The sequence below is a fragment of the Carlito syrichta genome, unplaced genomic scaffold (assembly GCF_000164805.1).
Source record: "Carlito syrichta isolate Samal-C Ts95f unplaced genomic scaffold, Tarsius_syrichta-2.0.1 Scaffold304489, whole genome shotgun sequence".
Lineage (NCBI taxonomy): Eukaryota > Metazoa > Chordata > Mammalia > Primates > Tarsiidae > Carlito > Carlito syrichta.
Genome location: NW_007248585.1, coordinates 23,020 through 42,408, shown reverse-complemented (window position 1 = coordinate 42,408; position 19,389 = coordinate 23,020). Strand labels below are relative to the sequence as shown.

The 19,389-nt window shown below is 48.8% G+C and overlaps 1 protein-coding gene across 1 annotated transcript in view; it reads left to right on the top strand.

Moving 5' to 3' along the window:
* Positions 1-18,178, top strand: part of LOC103262419 (beta-catenin-like protein 1) — a 55,160-nt gene extending 36,982 nt beyond the window's left edge. The window contains exons 5-7 of the mRNA XM_008060038.2: positions 5,933-6,070; positions 6,305-6,377; positions 17,990-18,178. Of these exons, the coding sequence (XP_008058229.2) occupies positions 5,933-6,070; positions 6,305-6,377; positions 17,990-18,078 (300 nt within the window). The 3' untranslated portion in view covers positions 18,079-18,178. The remainder of the gene's footprint in view (positions 1-5,932; positions 6,071-6,304; positions 6,378-17,989) is intronic.
* Positions 18,179-19,389: the final 1,211 nt, after the last annotated feature.

Here is a 19,389-nt window from a genome sequence, read left to right as displayed (position 1 = left end):
CTACCACGCCCGGCTAATTTTTTGATTTATTGTAGAGATGAGGTCTCGCCTGCCCAAGCGGGTCTCGAATCCGCGGGCTCAGGCAATCCACTCCACCTAAGTCTCCCGAAGGCGTGGGATTACAAGCTGAGCCACCGAGCCCAGCTCAAGATCCTTTTTTTAATCTGGTTTTTTAAAAACCCATAATAGTCAGAAATTTATTCATCCATCTATAGCGAGTTGACCCTGTTCTTATAAAATAATAAGACAGGACTGGAGAATAAAAGTGACATGCTACCTTCTTTTTAAGCCAGATTAAAACTTGAGAAGATACAACTAAAGGAACTCTGCCCATCAGCCTCAATCCCAGCACTTTGGGAGACTGAAGTGAGTGGATTGCCTGAGCCCGCAGGTTCGAGACCCACCCAGGCAACTTGGCGACACCTCATCTCTACAATAAATAAAAAATTAGCTAGGTGTGTTAGCATGCACCTGTAGTTCCAGCTACTTGGAAGGCTGAGGCGGAAGGATTGCCAGAGCCCAGCAGGTCAAGGCCAGGAGGTCATGGCCAGGAGCGTGACACTGCACTACAGTCTGGGCGACGGAGTGAGACTCCAACTAAAAAAAAAAAAAAAACTCTGCCCAAACTTTCTCACTTCCTTATTTTTCATCAAAATGACACACAATCATCCTACTTCTCTTATTTCCCTTTAAATGCTGAGTACACATTTGTGCTCAGCTTCCCTGAATCCATTCAGCAGTAAATATTCCATGCTGCAGAGTTGTACAGGCTAGATAAGGTGCCATCCTGACAGTAGTCATCGTCACTGCATGCCACTTTCTATGGTGCTTCTAAAACTGTCAGGGCAGAAACTTTGTCTGCAGAAGCCAATCTCTGTTTCATCTTTGTGGCATGTTCAACGCAGCAATGGTGATGCCTTTCTTGGAGATGAGCTATAGTCATATCTCAGATCTACATTTGAAAATTTCACCTTCAAATCCTGTGTCTGTACGTCTAAAAGTAGAATGTCGAGTTGAACATTGACAGAGTCTTGAAGTTCTGAGGAAAGGGGGAAAACAGAGTGTGGCGTTGCTCTCTTGGATCTTTCCTTTCTAGATGACAATATAGAGAAACTGGGAGATACAATATGTACCTGGTTAAAAGAAGATCAGATGATGGAGAAAGATATGAAAAAGGAAAAATCATCAGGATACTCCTGACCTGATGGAGAAACCTGTCACTAAGCCCTGTTCTTGAGCCTTCTGTCACTCTTAGTGACCATCTTCCCTTGTTCTCCAGACAACTCTGAAATCGATCCCTATATAAACATGGTAGTGTGACAAGAGTGCAGACTTGGGTTTGGATTCTAGTTCTGCCACCCACCAGCCTTGGGAGGGTGCTCTGCCTGTGCCAGTTTTCTTATCTAAGCTGCAGTAAGGCTCCCTGCCTCTCAGTATTGATGAAAAGTAAAGGAGTTAATGTCCACAAAGCACTGGTACTCTGTCTGACACATACCCCTCTGGTGGATAGGTGTTGAAAGCAGTGGTTATTCAGATTGCCTCACGAAATGCATCATAAGTAAAAGTAATATGATCTACTAATACCTGGAATCTAATAAGCCAAAAAAAAAAACAAAACCCTTAATTCTTTCTGATGTTTCTGTTGCTGATACTGATATTCACTGTTGTTCTCCCTCAAGCTAACCTAGTTGACTTTTCTATACCTTTATCTACACTATTATTTCCTCTGCTTGGAATGTCCTTTCCAGCCTATCAGACCCCCTCAAAATCCAGCTCGTTTACATTTCCTTTGACCTTTCCTGTTGCCGCCAGATAGACTTAATCCATCTTTCTTCTGGGTTTCCACAGCACTTGGTACAGTTTGAGAGGTCATTTGTTATAGTCACTGTTACATTTTTTTAAAAAATTCATATTTGTTAACCTCATTAGACTGAGCTCCTTGATTATATGGACTATTTTGTTTTATCTTTGCTGTCTCAGCATGGCACACAGTACCTGGCACAGTTAGGTGCTCAGGATGTCTTTATCAGGTAAATGAGTGAATGAGTTCCATTCCCTGTTCCCATGTTTACAACCTCCAAATGTCTCTTCCTTCCCTTCCCTTCCCTCCCTTTCCCCTTCCCCTTCCCCTTCCCTTTCCCCTTTTCCCTTCCCTGCACCTTCTCTTTCTTTTCTTCCTTCCTCCTTCCCCCTTGGCCTTTCCCCTTCACACAAAGGCTGATGCTCTGGCTTCCCAGCCATGCATTCTGCCTGCCTCTTGGCTCTTCAATCTGGTGTCTATCACATGGCTCTTTGCATCCTCTTCTGCATGACATTTTCCTGCAAAGGGCTGACTGACAGTCTGTAGCCCGTCAAGTCTGACTACTCTGGCCAGCCTTTAAGGCTGCCACCAGCTAGCCCCTAAGGCACAGTTACCTCACCCTTAAACAGCTTTGAATCTCTGCCTGGGTTTATTTTAATCCTATTGGGCAAAAGCTTTTGAAGAGCTTACTAAGCAAAAGTATCACACAAAGTGCTTTTTAGGGTACAAAGATGAGTAAAACACAATTCTTCCTTTCAAGGAACCTCCATAGGGAAGAGGCACACATCTGAGTGACTAGTACAAGCAGGCCATGGGAGGTGCCATAACTGAGGTTCACATCAAGGACCCAAGGGTTTTAGGGACTGGAAAACCAGGTCTGCCTGGGGATCTCAGGATGTTTTTTATTTTTCATATATTTGATAGAGGCTGAGCATGGTGGCTCACGTTTGTAATCTCAGTATTTTGGGAGGTCGAAGTGGAAGGATTGCTTGAGCCCAGGAGTTCGAGACCAGCCTGGGCAATATAACAAGATCCCATCTCTACAAAAAATTAAAAACAGCCAGAAGTGGTGGTGTGTGCCTGTACTTCTAGATGCTTGGGAGACTGAGGTGAGAGGATTGCCTGAGCCCAGGAGGTTGAGGCTGTGGTAAGCTGTGACTGTGCCACTGCACTCCCGACTGGGTGACAAGAGTGAGACCCCGACTCAAAAAAATAAATAACAATAAAATTATGTATATATCAAATATATATATATTTGATAGAAACAGGAGGGAGAGTTGGGCAGTATCAACATTATGAGCAAGGTGAGGAGATCTGAAGAGGGAAGACCTGTCTGCTGGGGGAGGGGGTAGTGAGCAGAAAGTGTGGGCAATGGAAGGCATTTCCCATAAGGCCTCAGAAAACATCGAGACCAGACCTTTAAGGCGTTCATTCTGCTGTCTCTGCCCGCCATGTGCCTTGAAACCTTACCCGAAATGGCTTCTTATAGGATGCCCTTATGTGATCAGCACCCATCACTTACAATTATTTTTGAGTTGTGGGCGCACTGCAGCCCTTCATTTTTTAGTCATTTCCTATGTCTCTGTGATCTCCCCAGCCCGTCAGCTCTTCAGTGACTATGACCCAGGCTTCCATTTTCCTCCTTTTTCAGTGCTTAGGATGGTCCTCTTGCCATTAGGCATTTAGTAGGGCCAGAGGGCTAAAAACTACACCTAATTACTCATTTCCACATCACAAATGAGTTAAACAGAACTTCTGTCTCTGGAGAGTCCGTACTCTAGTAACTGGGAATTGTGAGACGCTCAGCCTCTGTGTGCCTTGATTTCTCATTTGTACAATGGAATTAATAACCCTTCCCTGCACCCTTAAATTTGATGGTAACTGCCAAACACTTAGGAGTTCTGGAGCAAGAAGTTATGATTATGAGTAAATGAGAAACTAAAGAGAACTTTCTATTTTTAAGCCCCTTGCATATCAGTCTGGTGCCCCATGACTACTCATGAACATTGACACCATAACCAGATTACCAAGGACTTGGCTGCAAAATGAAGCTAAGAATCAATGGTGGTGATTTGCCAGGTAACACAGGCCCTGGCAGCGTGTAGCCCTCTCTGGCCTCATAGAGGCCTTTAAGAGCAAGATGAAAAGTAGCCTTGTGTTGCTACAGGCTGGCCCCCTGAGCAAACAAAGAAGTGCATTATCTGCATCTAAAGAGTCTCCGAAGGGTTCTTGGTGGAGATTGATGGCCATGGTGGTGAGTCCTTCGAGGTTGGAAGAGTGGAAAGCAGGGTCCCAAGGGCTTCTGTCAGTGACAGGAGCCTAAGTCGTCAGAAGGAACCTCAGCCATAAAACTGCCAACAGAATTAAAAAATGGGTTGTTGCCATCAGAAGCATATATTAAGTACCTGTCATCTTAGCCCGTCTGCCAGTCTTGCAGAGCAAGTCCTTACACCCTGTTCTCATTCCTGAGAGCTCTTGGTCCATGTCTTTTTTCTCTCATTGGCTGCATCCATGTTTACTAAGCTGGGGAAATGAAGACAGACAAAATTCAGCCCCACCTTCACAGAGCTTAAGTCTACCCATGAAATAAAGGCTGTAGTCATAGGGAGTTGATGGTGACTGAAGTCAGTGTGAAGGTGACATGCGGGAAGAAGGTATGTTATGGAGTGGCTTGTCTAAGGTGTTCTCAAGAATTTTCTATTTATGTATTTATTTTGAGTCACAATCTGTCTACCCAGGCACAATCACGCTCATCACAGCCTCAAACTCCTGAGTGTAAATGATCTTTCTACCTCCCAAGTAACTGGGACTACAGGCGTGCACCACCACACCTAGCTAATTGTTTGATTTACTGTAAAGATGAGGTCTTACCATGTTGCCCAGGCTGGTCTTGAACTCCTGTGCTCAGTCAGTCCTCTCACCTCAGCCTCCCAAAGTGCTGGGATTATAGGCCTGAGCCACCCACACCTGCCCTCTCAGGAATTTTAGAAAGGATCAATTGTTACCCTTGAATAGTCAGGCAAGGCTTTACAATAGAGGCAGCTTAAAATAATGTGGGCTTGAGAGATACCCTCAAGGAAAGAAAGCCGTAAGAGCCCTGAGCTCTTTTGGCAGAAGTGTTAATAATCCACTAGATGAGGGAGGTTAGACGATGATAAAGATATTCTGAAACTGACTGCACAACTCTGTATATACTAAAAGCTATTAAATTGTACATTTTCAATGGTTGAAGTATAGGCGTGTGAATTATACCTCAATAAAGCTGATTTTAAATATAGAATCCGCTGGAGGTCTAGATGTGAGGACAGCAAGTCTGACAGGTCTCGGGTTACAAAGAGGACTCCAAACACTTCTAGGGCTTCAGCCTGGTGGGGTGCTAGACTTGTGAAGTGCAATGGAAAGGTTGCAGCATTGGCACCTGACAAAATGGAAGCCACAGGGGTGCATGTGTGCATGTTGGTGCCTGTGCTGTTGGTTTCAGAGTTGTGAAGAAAGGAGAGCTTTCTTCCCTGTGTCTAACCTGGTCTGGAAGGGAAAGAGAGTTAAGAATGCAGATGCTCCTTGATTTACCAAGCTAAGTCCTGATAAACTGAAATTTTATCATAAATTGAAAATATCATGAGTCAAAATACATGGCTGACTGGGAGCGGCAGCTTGCACTGCTGCCCCGCATTGTAGAAGTACAGGATCTACTGACTGCGTAGTACTTACGTACTAACATGAAGTTAAAAACATCCTGGGTTGAGCCCTTGTAAGCCAGAACTGCCTGTATCTTATAGAGAAGTTATTTATGAGTCCCAAGCCAAAGAGAAAAGAATGAATGGGAGCAGATAAGCAGCTTAGATTTGTGTTTATTCGCCTCATTTTTTTAGGGGGAACATGTGGATGAGATAGTTTTGGCTCTGATTCATCAGACAGAAAAGAAGTGGGCTTTAAGCTTGCCTCCTGGGGCCTGTAGACCGTTAAGAACGAGGAGCATGAGAAAGATGCTTGAGAATGATGTATTCATCGCTGTGGACTGTGGCCAGACGTGAAGCCAGTTCCCTTCTTGGCCTGAGACATCTTGTTATGGCATGGAAGGCCTCCCACTCACTGTCCAGCTTTTCTTCCTACGTGTGCCTTCATTTCCAGGACATGGTCCGGCGTGGAGAGATCATAGACAGTGACATTGAGGATGAATTCTACCTCCGGCGCTTGGATGCGGGGCTCTTTGTTCTCCAGCACATCTGCTACATCATGGCGGAGATCTGTAATGCCAATGTCCCCCAGGTAGGAGAGTCTTCCCCAAGTAGGCCCGCCATGCCTGCCGTTCCTATCTCCTGCTCAGCTGGAGCCTCTCAAGGAAGGAAGCAGATCACACTCTCCTTGAATTCCTTTATTCTGTGTGAGCCTTCTTTTTCAAGGATGAGGGTGAGGTAGATAATTTCCGAATGATGCATTCTGCTGTCTGCCAAGACAAACGACCTTTTTTTCTCTTTCTCCATTTTTTCTCCTCATTATTAGATTCGCCAGAGAGTACACCAGATCCTGAACATGCGGGGAAGCTCCATCAAAATTGTCAGGCACATCATCAAGGGTGAGTCAGATGTTGCTTGGTTCTGTGCTCCAGGGCTTCAATGATGCTTCCTTCTGAGTCTCTGTCAGTATCCCTGGTATTTGGTTCACTGAATTTTCTGCACTAAAAGCTTACATGTGGTATCCAGTTCACTGTGTGCCCAGGTCATCTTTGTCAGAATGCTGAAGTCTTTTTTTTTTAATCTTTTAATTTTTTTATTTGAAAGATGTGGAGTACAATTCAGGGTTAGGTATACAGATGTTCATTATGCAGTGACCTTTGTTGATGAGGTGTGCGCCCCCTCTTCCCCAGGCAGACTCCCACTACTGCCAATCCCGCTTCCCCGCCCCCCTCCCAGCAGTTTCCTGCTACTGCCAATCCTTTTCTTATCGTATTAGAATAATTGTTCGAGGTCCGCTTATGAGTGAGAACATGTGATACTCAGATCTTTGTTTCTGTGAAAGATCACTCAGTATTAGACTCTAAGTCCATTCAGGTTGCTGTGAAGTTCATGATTTTGTTCTTCTTTATGGCTGTGTAATATTCCATCGTGTATATGTACCACATTCTTTATTATCCAGTCCTCTCTCGATGGGCAGCACAGTTGGAACTCCAGTGACACAATCAGTTAGCGCACGGTACTTGCACACAATGCTGAAGTCTTAACCTGGTTGTTATCTGCCTCTGACCCTCCAATTTCAGAATTTAAACACTTAACAAGAAGCAGCTTGGAAATATTTGTTTACCATTTTTTTTGCCAAAAAAAATTCCAAGTTGCATATAGTGGGAGGAAATTGCTTTCATAGAGGAAAAAATAAGGAAATGACAAGAAATGCAGTAGTCTCACCCTTATCGGTGGTTTTGCTTCCCGGGGTTTCAGCACACACAGTCAATAGTCCAAAAATAGGTGGGTACAATACAATAAGATATTTTGAGAGAGAGAGAGAGAGAGACCACATTCACGGTTATATATCTAACGAGAAGAGATTCCATAAAGGCTACAGGAGGTAGGACTACATGCGGTGCTCATCCCAGCAGTCTGGTACCTGGCATACAATGCGTGCTCAGTCAGTAAGTCCCCCTCCTTCCCTCACCCATCCCATGGAGTCCCCCTGATGCTGTTGGATCTTTGGCTGGACCTGACCTAGTTGGAGTGGCTCCAGAGAGGCCTCCAGTTGGTAGGCAGGCCCTCCATCACAAAGCTGTCTTGAGCTCTGGGACGCCGCCCCCCCCCCGCCCCAGCCACTTAGGGACTAACCAGGGAACACAGACTTACACACATAGTGGGTGGAGGCCCATGCTGGAATGTACAGTACTGATAATGCCAGAGTTCAGAGAGAGTCAAGATGGATGGGGTAACCACAGACGGATCAGTTTCCCTCTCCGGCTCTGGTTCTGCCCATTTCTAAGATGAGGGACTGGGCTAGATACACTCAGAGTTTGCTTTCAAGCTGCATGGTGCTCCCATCACAGAAGGGAGATGAAGTGTGAAGTTGAATAGTATACAGCATCAAATGAGAGAGACTGAGAGCGTGGGCTTGGGGCCAGGCTCCCGGATCTGCATCTGGCTCTGCTATCATTGTTACCTCAGGCAAGATACCCATTGCTCTGTGACCTCATGGAATGGGCAAGGGCATTGAATGAGATGATACACAGAAAATGTCTAACCCTTAATAAGTTCTCAGTAAGTAGTAGTTTGAGTATTATGAAATATTATGAAGATATTTGGTTTTTGTTGTTGTTGTTTTTGAGTTGGAGTCTTCATCATTGTGAGTGAGGCATAGCTAAAATCCTGTGGGAAACCTTGGAACTGAGCAGGTCTGAGACTTGGACAGGACATTTCAGAAAGAAGGAACAGCATGAAGGAAGGCATAGGATGGGAATCACGTGTGAAACACAGCCCTCCTGGGCAGGGGAGTAATAAGTCCATCGTGCCCATTTTGTAGATGGAGAATCTGCGGCATTAGAATCTGTTGTTTTTTCCTCAGAGGAAGAAGAGAGTCAAGGGGAACCCATGATGAGTGCAGCCTCACGTCTTGCCTTCCATAGCAGCACCCTGGTGCTCCCTTCTCCTCGTGCCTGAGTTACAGCTCAAGAGTGTCTCTCCCTCCTCCCTCAGGTGTAGCTGTGGTGATTTGTAGCTCCAGTCTTTAAATGACATTTACTTTTAACACCCACGTGTTCAATTAGACCTTTTTATCACTCCGAGCTCCACTACCTTGCACTCGGCTCTTCCTGCACCTCCATCCCTGTCATCAAGAACGTGATCTTCCAAGAAAGAAAACGTGTTTGTAACGGGTGCTGACACATAGTCGGTAGATCTTTTTCTTTCTCAAACCCTGCCATATAACTAGGTTATTCACAGCTTTTTGTGGTTGTGAGCCCCAGCCTTTGTCCCCCTCAGACCCTGGTTATCCTCCCAGTGTCTGCTAAAGTGCCCAGCACATACTAGATGCTGAGTAGATGTTTGTTGACTGAGTGAGCAGGTGGGTGAGCAGGTGAATGGCCTGCACAGACACTGTCTCATCTTGCAACTCTGTTCTTCTCCCCTGCTGCTTTTTTTCCCTGTGCCCCCCCACCTTGGCCTCTGTCCAGACACCCGTGGCCCTCATGCCAGGCCCTCAGGTCTCTCTCCATCACGCCTCACAGCCAGTCCATTGGTATTATCCCTCCATTCTGCCTCTGAACTCAGTATCAAATCCTTCCACTTCTCTGCATCTGTTATTTCCCATTATGGCACCCTGATTATTTCCTTCTGAGACCTTATCAGAGTCTATAATTGATTTCATTTATGTGTTTGCTTACTCTTTTTTCTGTCTTATACATTAAAATATAAGCTCTGTGATGGGGAGGACATTGTCTGCCTCGTTCACTGTGTCTCTTCAGCACCTAGAGCAGTGCCAGCCACATAACAGGAACCCAGTAAAAATGTTAAACATTGTTGAATTAAACTCTGTATAGATTTAATTTGGCAGACATTTACTGAGATTTTGCCCAGGACTAGCGAGGCACAGTGCTAAGTGCTGTGCTAAAAGGTGTAGCACGGCACCTGCCCTCATGGAGTTTACAATCTTTGGGGACATAGATGTATAATGGCCATAATTCAAGCTAAATGGAATACCTACTCCAGGAACTACCCAACAGGCATTGCTCGGTGTCAGGCTCTAGATCCAGTAGAAGAGATACGAAGAAGAGCTCAAGGTCCCTCTCCTTGAGGTGTTCACAGTCTCGTGGGAAGTGGTGCTCAAACCTAATTATAGCATGATAAGTGCCACGTTAGAGCTGCAAACAGTGTGCTAAGGAGCGGCGAAGAGGCAGAGGAGTGAGTGTCCACTCCCCCCCAGGGCCAGGAATGGAGACCCGGAGCGGGGGCATTTCGGGGAAAGGCACTTCCCAAGCAGAGGCAGCAGAAGCAGGACAGGATGCAGTGGCCTTGGAAAGGACTCTGGCGCCATCAGGGGAGGCCGGAGTATCAGGTGGGCCAGTGTTACTGGGCAGGGCTCTTGAGTTCCATGAGGTGTGCAGTGATTGTGGGGTACAGGGAGTGGTGCTGCCCTTTGTTGGCCAGCAGACAGGACATCCTCATTAGCACTCAGGGGAGATGTCGGCTTGGGAAATTCGGGTCATTAGTGTGGAGTGATACTGAGAGTCCCGGAACTGGGATGCCATGGCTCGGGTTGAAGAGGTGCTCGGTGTGACGCTGACCATGAAAAAAAGAGTTCTCTCCAGATTGAAGGTTTAATCAAGGGGTCTCAATCCTACCCCCGGCAGGAGAATTCCATCTGCAGTGTCATGGGGGTCTGGAGCCTGTGCACTGTGGCCTGCCCCTGGTAGCAGCCCCCGAACACAGTGCCTTGAGGACCCTCGGGTGCCCTCACTGGGCAGAGAGCAGTGTTGTTGAGATTGACAGGGGTGAGGCTGCCTCAGGGGTGGATTTCAGACCCACCTCAGGAAAGCCCATCTGGCTCTCCTTTTCGCTCCTCCCCCCTCCTCTCACCTTCCTTCCGTTAAAAAGCCCAAGAACACACCCCTCCTCTCACCTTCCTTCCGTTAAAAAGCCCAAGAACACAAAGACTCATAAAGAAAACCAGCTCATCAGTCTGTCCTCTTTGATTTTAATTTTGTTTTTCAGTTTGGGTTGCTTCCTTTTTTTCTTTAACATACTAATTAGACGCAAGCTTTTTTCTTTGATTTTATGGCCTACATATTTCATAAGTTTTGCTGGCAGGATGACAGCTGATGTATCCCTTGAGGTCTCAGGAAAACGCTGATGAGGCAAGCCCAGCGGGGAACTTCTCCCGTTAATTTTTCGTCCCCTTTCTCATGATTTCCACTCTCCTTTTCTACTTGGGGTGCCAAGAGAGCTGGGAATAATTGATGGCTCATTAAAGTCTCTCTGCAGACTGCTTACTTGGCATTCCCAGAGTCCAGCCTTCTCCGGAACTGGTAACATTCAGAGCCCGGAGACTAGGGTCCCTTGTAGGGAACAGTGGTCTGAGGACTGAGATGCCCACAGAGAGGAAGACAAATAAGACCATGTGTTCTACAAGGCCAGCAACGGTCTTCCTGCCTTTATCTTCCTAGTGACCGGCCCTAGGACTGGCCTAGAGAAGAGGTCGGCTCCTGCTACTGAGAGTGGCATGCTGCATGGTGCTTCCGGCATCTTTGTGCTATTCCAGAAATCTGGGACCAGAGCAGATAGAGTGGTCATTTACTGAGCACCTCCTGTGTGCCAGACTCTCTTTTAGAGATAATGTCTTGCTCTGTTGCCCAGGCTGGAGTACAGTGACATGATCTTAGCTCACTGCAGCCTTGACCCCCTGGGCTCAAGCAATCCTCCCTCCTCAGCTTCCCAAGCAGCTGGTATTATTGGTATTTGCCACCACACCCAATTTTTTTTTTTTTTCTGTAGAGACAGGCCTCTCTCTGTTGCCCAGGCTGGTTTTAAACTCTTGGTTTCAAGTGATCCTCTCACCTCAGCCTCCCAAACTTCTGGGATTACAGGCATGAGGCACCTCACTTGGTTGTGTCAGGCTTTTAATGTACATTATTTCTGGTCCTCACAACAACCCTAGAAAGCAGGGTAACCATTTTGCAGATAAGAAAACAGACTCACTGAGATCAAGTGACATTACCTGAGTCACTAGTAATGGAAACTGAATCTAAACTCAGAAAGAACTATATACACAGTAGTGCTTCCATTTTGCAGAAAGGAAAGTTCTAACTGCTGATTGGCTCATGCACTCCTATAGGCTTTGCAGAAGGAAGAATCTCAGGGCATCCGCCTTCATAGAGCACCATTTGGCGTCACAGGGTGCTAGGTGGGCTTCCAAGGTAAGTGGGACACTCAGAAGGCCCTGTCCCCAGGGGGCGGGTGAGATAACAAACTGTAGCCCAAACAGAACGAAGCCAGAACAGAGAAGCAGTGGGAGTGAAGAAGGCACAGTTAATTCCGCTAGAGATTAGAAGGAGCTCGAAGATCCAGAGAGGCTGTACAGCAGAGGCGGCTTCTTTTTATTTTTCACATTGTAATTATGGTAGAATATATAGAACATAAAGTTGGTCATTTTGACCATCACAGCCATCACTGCCATCTGTCCACAGAACTTGTTTTCATCTTGCAAAACTGAAACTCTAGGCCCATTCATCATTATCTCTTCCTTCCCCTCCTCCCAGCCCCTGGCAGACATGCTGTTTTTTTTCTCCATGGCTCTGATGACCCTAAGGAAGGCGGTGGCTTCAGAAGCCTGTGAAGGACTTCCATAGGCAGATGTGAATGTGTGTGATGGAGTGACCATTTCTGCGGATGTGGCATTGGAACTGTGACCTGAGAATACTAACTGATATAAATACTTGTGCCAAGGGTTATGGTGGAAACCCCTGGCCAGTCTCGTATGTTTTAGTCTCCAGGCCAAGGTTGTGGGAGACCACTTGGAAGCGCAGGCTGCTACAGAGGAAAGCCTAGAGGATTACTGACTCAAAGCACTTTACTAGTGGGCAAAAGGAGCAAGCCAAAAACTTCAGAATGCTTTTAGAAATTGGCTCATGGCCCTTTGATTTGCTTATGTTCTTTATGGCTTTAATTCTCCTCCTAGAAGCTCATAAACATGTATTTCCATATTGATTTGGGGCTCTGGGCCATCTAGTTGGCCTCTGTGATTTAAAAGCTGCAGAAGCTGATAGGACTTATCTTTTGATGGCATGTTGGTGTGTGTGTGAGTTGTACCTGGTCATGGCTACCATGTCCATTGGGGTATTTGGAGCAGGAAAAGACCCCGGAGTGAGTCCCATGTGTTAGCTCTAGAGCCAACTGCCTTCATAGGACTCAGAGTCATCTTAGGGTCCCTTGGGAGGTTTCAGCGAAGATGTCAGATTCGCCCTAGGCTTGCTGCCCCAAATCTAACACCCCACTCACCCAAGAGGGCCTTGGACAATGTGGTATGGTGCAGAAGAGGGGGGAAGGAACCACTCTCTGAAAACCAGCTGTGTGGAGACTGCAGAGGTTGCCGTGAGGCTGCCTGGGTTCACATTCACATTCTGTCACTTTGTAGTGTCTGCCCTTAGAAGCTTCTTGCCCCTCTGAGCCTTAGTTCCTGCATCTGTAATGGAGGAGAACCTGCCTCAAAAGGCTGCCATGAGGATTAGGTGGGGGCTGTGTGGAAGGCACTTGTCCGTTGGCTGGCACCGAGAGCGTTTGATAAATGTTAGCTATCTTTACTGTGGTCACAAGTATCCAGGTGCACCCAGAGATGCACAGACCAGCATCAGTTCTGGGCCTCTGTGTAACTCTGGGCAAGTCAGTAGCTAACATTTTAAGTCTTGGTTTCTTTCTCTGTAAAAAAATAAAATAAAACCCTAAAATAAATATTGCCCGTATCAGGAACTCTGAGGTTGAAAGGCAGCCAGTGCTGGGGACCAAGTACATGCTTAGTGAATGGAAGTCCCTTCCCTCCATGACCTAGTCCTCTGCCTGGACTCAGATGTAAACAGGAAAGCCATGGACCAGCACCCAGGCCAGACCTCTCGGGGTCTTGTGGGGGTGGTGGTTATCAGGGGTGCTTTTCCAGCCAGCCAAAATATACCCAGAGCTATAGGAATGTGACTCTGTTAGTGTCTAAGCAAAGGGTAAGCTTCCTTGTCCTTTAAGTGAGTTTCATTTGGATGACATCTCTGATAAAATTATATTCACAGCCCAGCAAAATGTTCTCCCTAGAGATCTGTAACCTTTAAACCTTCCAAGTTTATTGTTATCGTTAAGGAATCTCTGTTAGACCTGAAGGATTTTCCTTTCCCAGTTTCTGTTTTGCAGTTATTTGTATGTCTTCAAGGGTTTCCAGTGTGAAAATATTGGCATTCCTCTTCTCTCCCCTCCCGCTTTCTCCTGCATTTTTTAAAGGGTGAGCACTTACGGCTTAAGGTCCAGGGTCTGAACTGACTTGTGAGCAAGCACTGGTCCAGGTCTCTGCCCAGAAGACAGTTCTTCGCCATCCACCAGCTCAATGCACCCCTCCTTCTCCCTCTTAACATAAACAGAACAGCTTGTATTCCATGTCTGAATAGTAAACCTGCTGTCTAAAGTTTGCTTTAATATTTATGCGTTCAGCACTGCTGCCTGTTTCTGAGCTCCATCAAAGCCTTTATTATAAGAGCATTTGAAAATGCTGGGGAAGTGGAGAAGGGAGTTGATGTGTGTGCCGTCCTCCTCACTCTCCACCAACTCATCCTTTGCCCACCCTCTCCCCCACCCTGCAGCCCTCCCTTCCTCCAGCATCTCCCTTTTCTGCATTCTCCTTTCCTTCCCCTCCCTCCTTCTCTCTCTCTCTCTCCCCCCCTGCCCCCCATACACACACACACACACACACACACAGCAAAGAGAACTCTTTCCCAAGACCTCCGGGAGGAATCTGTTCAATATTTATAAACGACTGCAGCAGCTCTAATAACCAGAGGTAGCTGGCACCACCAAGATTTGTTCCAAGTGGGGCTCTCCTGTAGAAACAAAGAACGGGTGAGGGTCCGGGATGAGGGCACAGAACACAGCTGGTACAGCCACCGGGAGTGGGAGAGCACGAGGCCAGTTACCTGCTTCTAAGTCCAGCTCCATGACTGGCTCACCCTGGCCAGTCTCCTGCCCCTTCAGGGCTACAGTACCTTTCTGAGATTCCTGCCAGCTCTGCTACTCAGTGACGTGGCATAAGGGAGTGTGACCCCAGCCCACCTACCCCTGGTCACCAAGGCCGCTTCCATAAGACATTCCTGCTTTGGAATGCTCATGGAGCAGGGATTTTTTTTCCCCAGAGGATTAGGGACAAGCAGAGTAGCATATTGCTTAAGTAAGTCGAGGTCACTGTGGGAACCATCCCCCTTCATGGCGTTTTAGGTGACTTTCTTCACTGTTCACACATGTTCTGGGGGTTCAATTCCAGCCCCTCTACCATCCTAGACTTGGCAGATTGCTTCAGTTCTCTAATGGCCCCAGTTTCCTTATCTGTAAGCAGGGATGATGTTCTTTACCTTGGCTGATGGCTGCAGCGTATGTAATGCCTGGCGCGCACACAAGTGCTCACCGCTTGTTGTGCCCGCTCCACCATGTGTGACCGCCCCTTTCCGACTCCACTGTCCACTCCCTGCCTGCGCCCACGCCAGACAGCCCCTTTCCAGAGAACGGGAGTTTGACTTCTTCCTCACCACAGTTAGAGGGACAGAGGACACTTACCCAGAGGGGGTGCTCTGTGTGCTGGAGGGCCACGTGCTGCTTCTAAGGCCATGGCAGAGGTAATTCCACGAGGGAGTTGCAGGCTCCCTCAGCTTTGTGTGTCCCTGGAAAGAGATCAGGTCCCTCCAGGGAAGCTGGCTTTACCGTTGGAAAATCACCGCTTTTCACCGTCCCAAAGCATCAGACTGTTTCGCCACTTCCCTCCCTCTTGGGTCTGAGAAGACATTAGGAGAGCAAAGTGTTAGCTCAATCCATTAAGACTCTTGCTTCCAGACCATGCCTCCGGGGATATTAGATGCCATAATGGTCGTTTCTCTCTCTCCTGGGGCAGCAACTGTATCATTCACATGTGAGTAAGAGACACCACTTAGACGCAGCCTGAGCCTTCTCCCGCAGCTCAGCTTCTGTTCTCCGTTACCCCAGCCGTCTCTTGGAGGGGCCTTAATAGGAGGCATCACAACCATTTGCTGTTGGAGGTGATGGATGGGCCTAGCAGAGGAGGATGATTTCCGGGGGGAGACACACAGCTGGCACATGTCTGAATCCCAAATCCCATTTTCCGGCACGTGTCCAAAGTAATAAAGAGGAAGAAGGAAAAATAAAGAAGTGGCGGGAGCAAAATTATTTCCCTGGGATGGGGGTTGGGGGCTGCGTACTTGTTTCTCTCTCCCCAGTCTCTGTCGGATCTGGATCTGCAGGCACTTTATTATGCACAATCCTCTTGCTAGAGAGTCCTCTCCCAGTAAGGGAGCTGGGGCAGAAGTGCAAGCAGCCCTCCAGGCCACCTCCTCTGAGAGCCTTCTCCCCACGCCACACTGCTGGCCAGCTGTCAGCCAGACTCAGCTGGTGGTTGAACTGAGAGCAAGCCTGAGCCCTACCTTCAGGCTGCGCCTGGTCTAGAGAGAGGAGGGCCAAGTGAAAGATGGCCTAGAAGAAAGGCCTGCAAGTGTGGAGGGGGAATAACCTGAGGACAGGAGCAAGAGCGAGAGGTGACAGGCCTGCGTGGAGATGGCTCGAGGTGGACCTTGAAGGGTGTGTGGATCTCCCCAGTGCCCTCCTGGCCCGGGCAAAGGAGGCTCAGGGAGGGACTTGTGTTTCCTGAGCATCTGTTATTTGTCAGGTTCTTTACGTTCATTTTGGAGGAGACCACCCAGTTACAAGTCAGAGACCGGATTTGCACACAGCCCACGATGTTGTACCATCTCCCCTCTGTGTGTGTGGGCAGCGAGGAGTTGGGTCCCTCTGTCCTCCCCTTCTCTCCCGCTGGGTTCTTTTTCTGCTCCTGGGAGTCACCACAGGAAGTTCAGGGCTACCAGCTCACCTCTCTCCATCTCCTAAAACCAGGGTGGCCACATAATTTGAGGATCAGGACACTTTTGAGAATTAAATGGAGCTTATTGATTTGTACTGGGACAGTAGGGTAAACCAGAACCTGTAATTGCCCACCTGAATACTCAGTGACCAAGTGCTCAACGGCCTCCGTCCTCAGCATCATCCTCCTCGCGAGCGGGTCCTTTGTCTCCCTGCTCTGCCTGATATCTGGCTCTCCAGGGCTGAGATGGGCTGCTTCCCCCCGACACCGCGCCCACCACTGGGGACAAGGGGGGGTCCTTCATGACTCTCATGGTACCTCTGGACCACCCTCTCTTTATCTGTCTGACACTCTCGCATCAGTGGACTGTACCACCCACAGCCACTCCTTGTTGGCACCAGGACCTGTCCCCCCTCAGTCCTTGGGGGATCTGGGCTCACTGCCACCTTCTCCACTACTCTTGTGTTTCTTGGTGATTTCTACACCCACATCTCTCCCTCTCACATCCCATTTCCAGCTTCTTAAATCCTGTTGGAGCAACCTTCAGACACATCAGTCTGAAAACTTCTCAATGCCCCATCACCTGCGTGGTCCAAGCTGCCATGCACTTGCATCCCCTTGCCCTCAGGGTGTCTTCACATGGCAGCTGGAGGGATCTGATCAAAGTTAAACCATGACCTCCTGCTCAGACCTCTTAGAGACCTGCATCCCGAGAAGAGGCCAGCGTCCTTTCAAGGGCCCATTGGCCCCCGTGATCGGGGCTCCAGGTTCTAGTCATGCTGACCTTACTTACCCTCAGAGGAGCCAGGTGAGCTCCTTGGAATCCCTGTCTGACCGTCCTACTGCCGCTCACTCCCAGATAGCCCCCTCTCGTGAGGCCTGCTGTCAGCTATCCCATGTCTTTCATTTGCTTTTGGTTCGTTGCCCTCACTAGGAAGTGGGCTCCACACAAGCAGATTGGCATCTTTTTATCACTGCTTTATTCTCATGCCCATTGCCTTTATCTACCTGGCCCTCAGATAATGCTTCTCAGAATTGAGCATCAACATCACCTGGGGGATGTGGTGAAACCCAGATCATGGGCCCCATGTTAAGTGGGTCTAGGGCAGGCCCAAGAGTCTCCATTTCTAGGAAGTTGCTAATGCTGATGCTGCTGACCAGGGTCCACACTCTTGAGACCACTAGGCTAGAGCAGTGCCCAGAGCCCTTTATAAGGGTCTGAGCCCAGCTGTGAGGGTACAGCCTAGTCACCTCCTGAGGCCTTGTCTCTTAACACTGCTGCACTGGGATGAGGTTTCAGCATGAGTCTCAGAGGGAGTACAAATGTTCGCACCGCAGCAGTATCCACTGTGTCTGCAAGTGAATAAACAGATGAGGGAGTGAGTAGAGGGTATGGCTGGGAGAGGAACCTGAGCACAGAAAGGTAAGCGGGGTCCTTTCCGCGAGGGCCTCCGAAGGCAAGACCCTGAAGAGCATGCGGCTGCCTCCGCGGGGCATTAGAACAGCCTGCGCCTCATTGGGAGTTGGGGTTCCGGGAGAGGTATGAAGGGACCCAGCCACGGTGAAGCCTGCAATCCACACCTAACTCTGGCTTTGTCCCCCCAGAGTATGCGGAGAACATCGGAGACGGCCGGAGCCCCGAGTTCCGGGAGAATGAGCAGAAGCGCATCCTGGGCCTGCTGGAGAACTTCTAGAGGCCTGCGCTGAGGACTCACTCACAGCTTCTCTCCCGAGACAGTTTTTAGATGACTCTGCGTGGCTTTTGGACAAATTAAAGCTAGTTTTGGTATCCTCGGCCTGGTGTTCTTTGTCACGAAGCTTCGCCTGCTAACCTTTGCCCTGCTCAGGACACATCTGAGGAAGGCCGTGGTCAGCCTCACTCTGCCTTGAGGACACTGAGGACATCACCCCTGTGGCTGCTCAGTGGTGCTGCTGGGAGGCTGCAGGGCTGCCACCGTCATGGACTGGGGGTCTCCCTAGGCTCCCAGCCCTGACACTAGAGTCTGGGTGCGGGATCCAAGGTGCATGCCTCATGCTTCAGCCCCTGGGAGGCTGGCCACAGAGGACAGCCCTCAGAGCAGGATCTGAATCTACAGTCCCACGTCAGATTCACTCACGGTGGGGCAGCATGTAGAAGTACATGTGTGCCAGTGTGGGCCACTCAGAACAGCAGCAGTGGCATCTCCATGCGGCTGTGGCACTGGGGGTGTTTTAAGCTCCCAGGTGGTTCCATGCATCGGGGTGATAGCCTTACTTCAGAGCAGATACGGCCCTGGGTCCCAGATCCCCACTGCGTCATTACCAGAGCGGACGTCCCTCCTCTCTGAGTCTCATTTTCTTCGTCTGCAGGGTGGGGTTGCTCACACCCTTGGGTGCTGTTGAGTCTGGCTTGCTCTGGTGGGCATGTGGCACGGTAGGGACACGCGGTTTTGGTGTGGGTACTGAATCCTTCTGTTCTTCCTGCACATGCTTGTGGCTCGGAATTGTGATTCACTCCCTGTGCACAGCTGTGGGGCAGTCGGGCTCCTCGGCAGAGTCAGTGCTTGAACATGTCTCTATCGACCCTGAAAGGACAGAGCCCCGTGAGCACGAGGAGGAAGAGCAGCCACGCTTAGAAAAGCAGAGTCTCATTCAAATGAAGTGTGTAGCCCAGGCTCAAAAATGGGCTGTAGGGACACCACACACCCTTGCACCGGGCCATGCAATGTGGCTGTGTACCAGCCCTGAGGGACAGGGCTCCAAGCAGCCACTGCCATCTGGCCAGAGTCGACATGCCAGATGAAACCCGCTGGCCATCCCAAGCAGCCCCGAGAGGTCTCTGAATAAGATGGCATCTGCTTCAAGCCTAGCCTCAGGCTGGTGATGGGGCGGTAAGCAAGCAGGCCCTGCCTCCCCGGTGCTCGCCTATAGCGTGGCAGGGGACGGATCATGTGCCCCACATAACCGAGTACATCAGATCATAGTATGTTCGCATTTGGCTCCATTTTGCCCTCACTTTGCTGTAA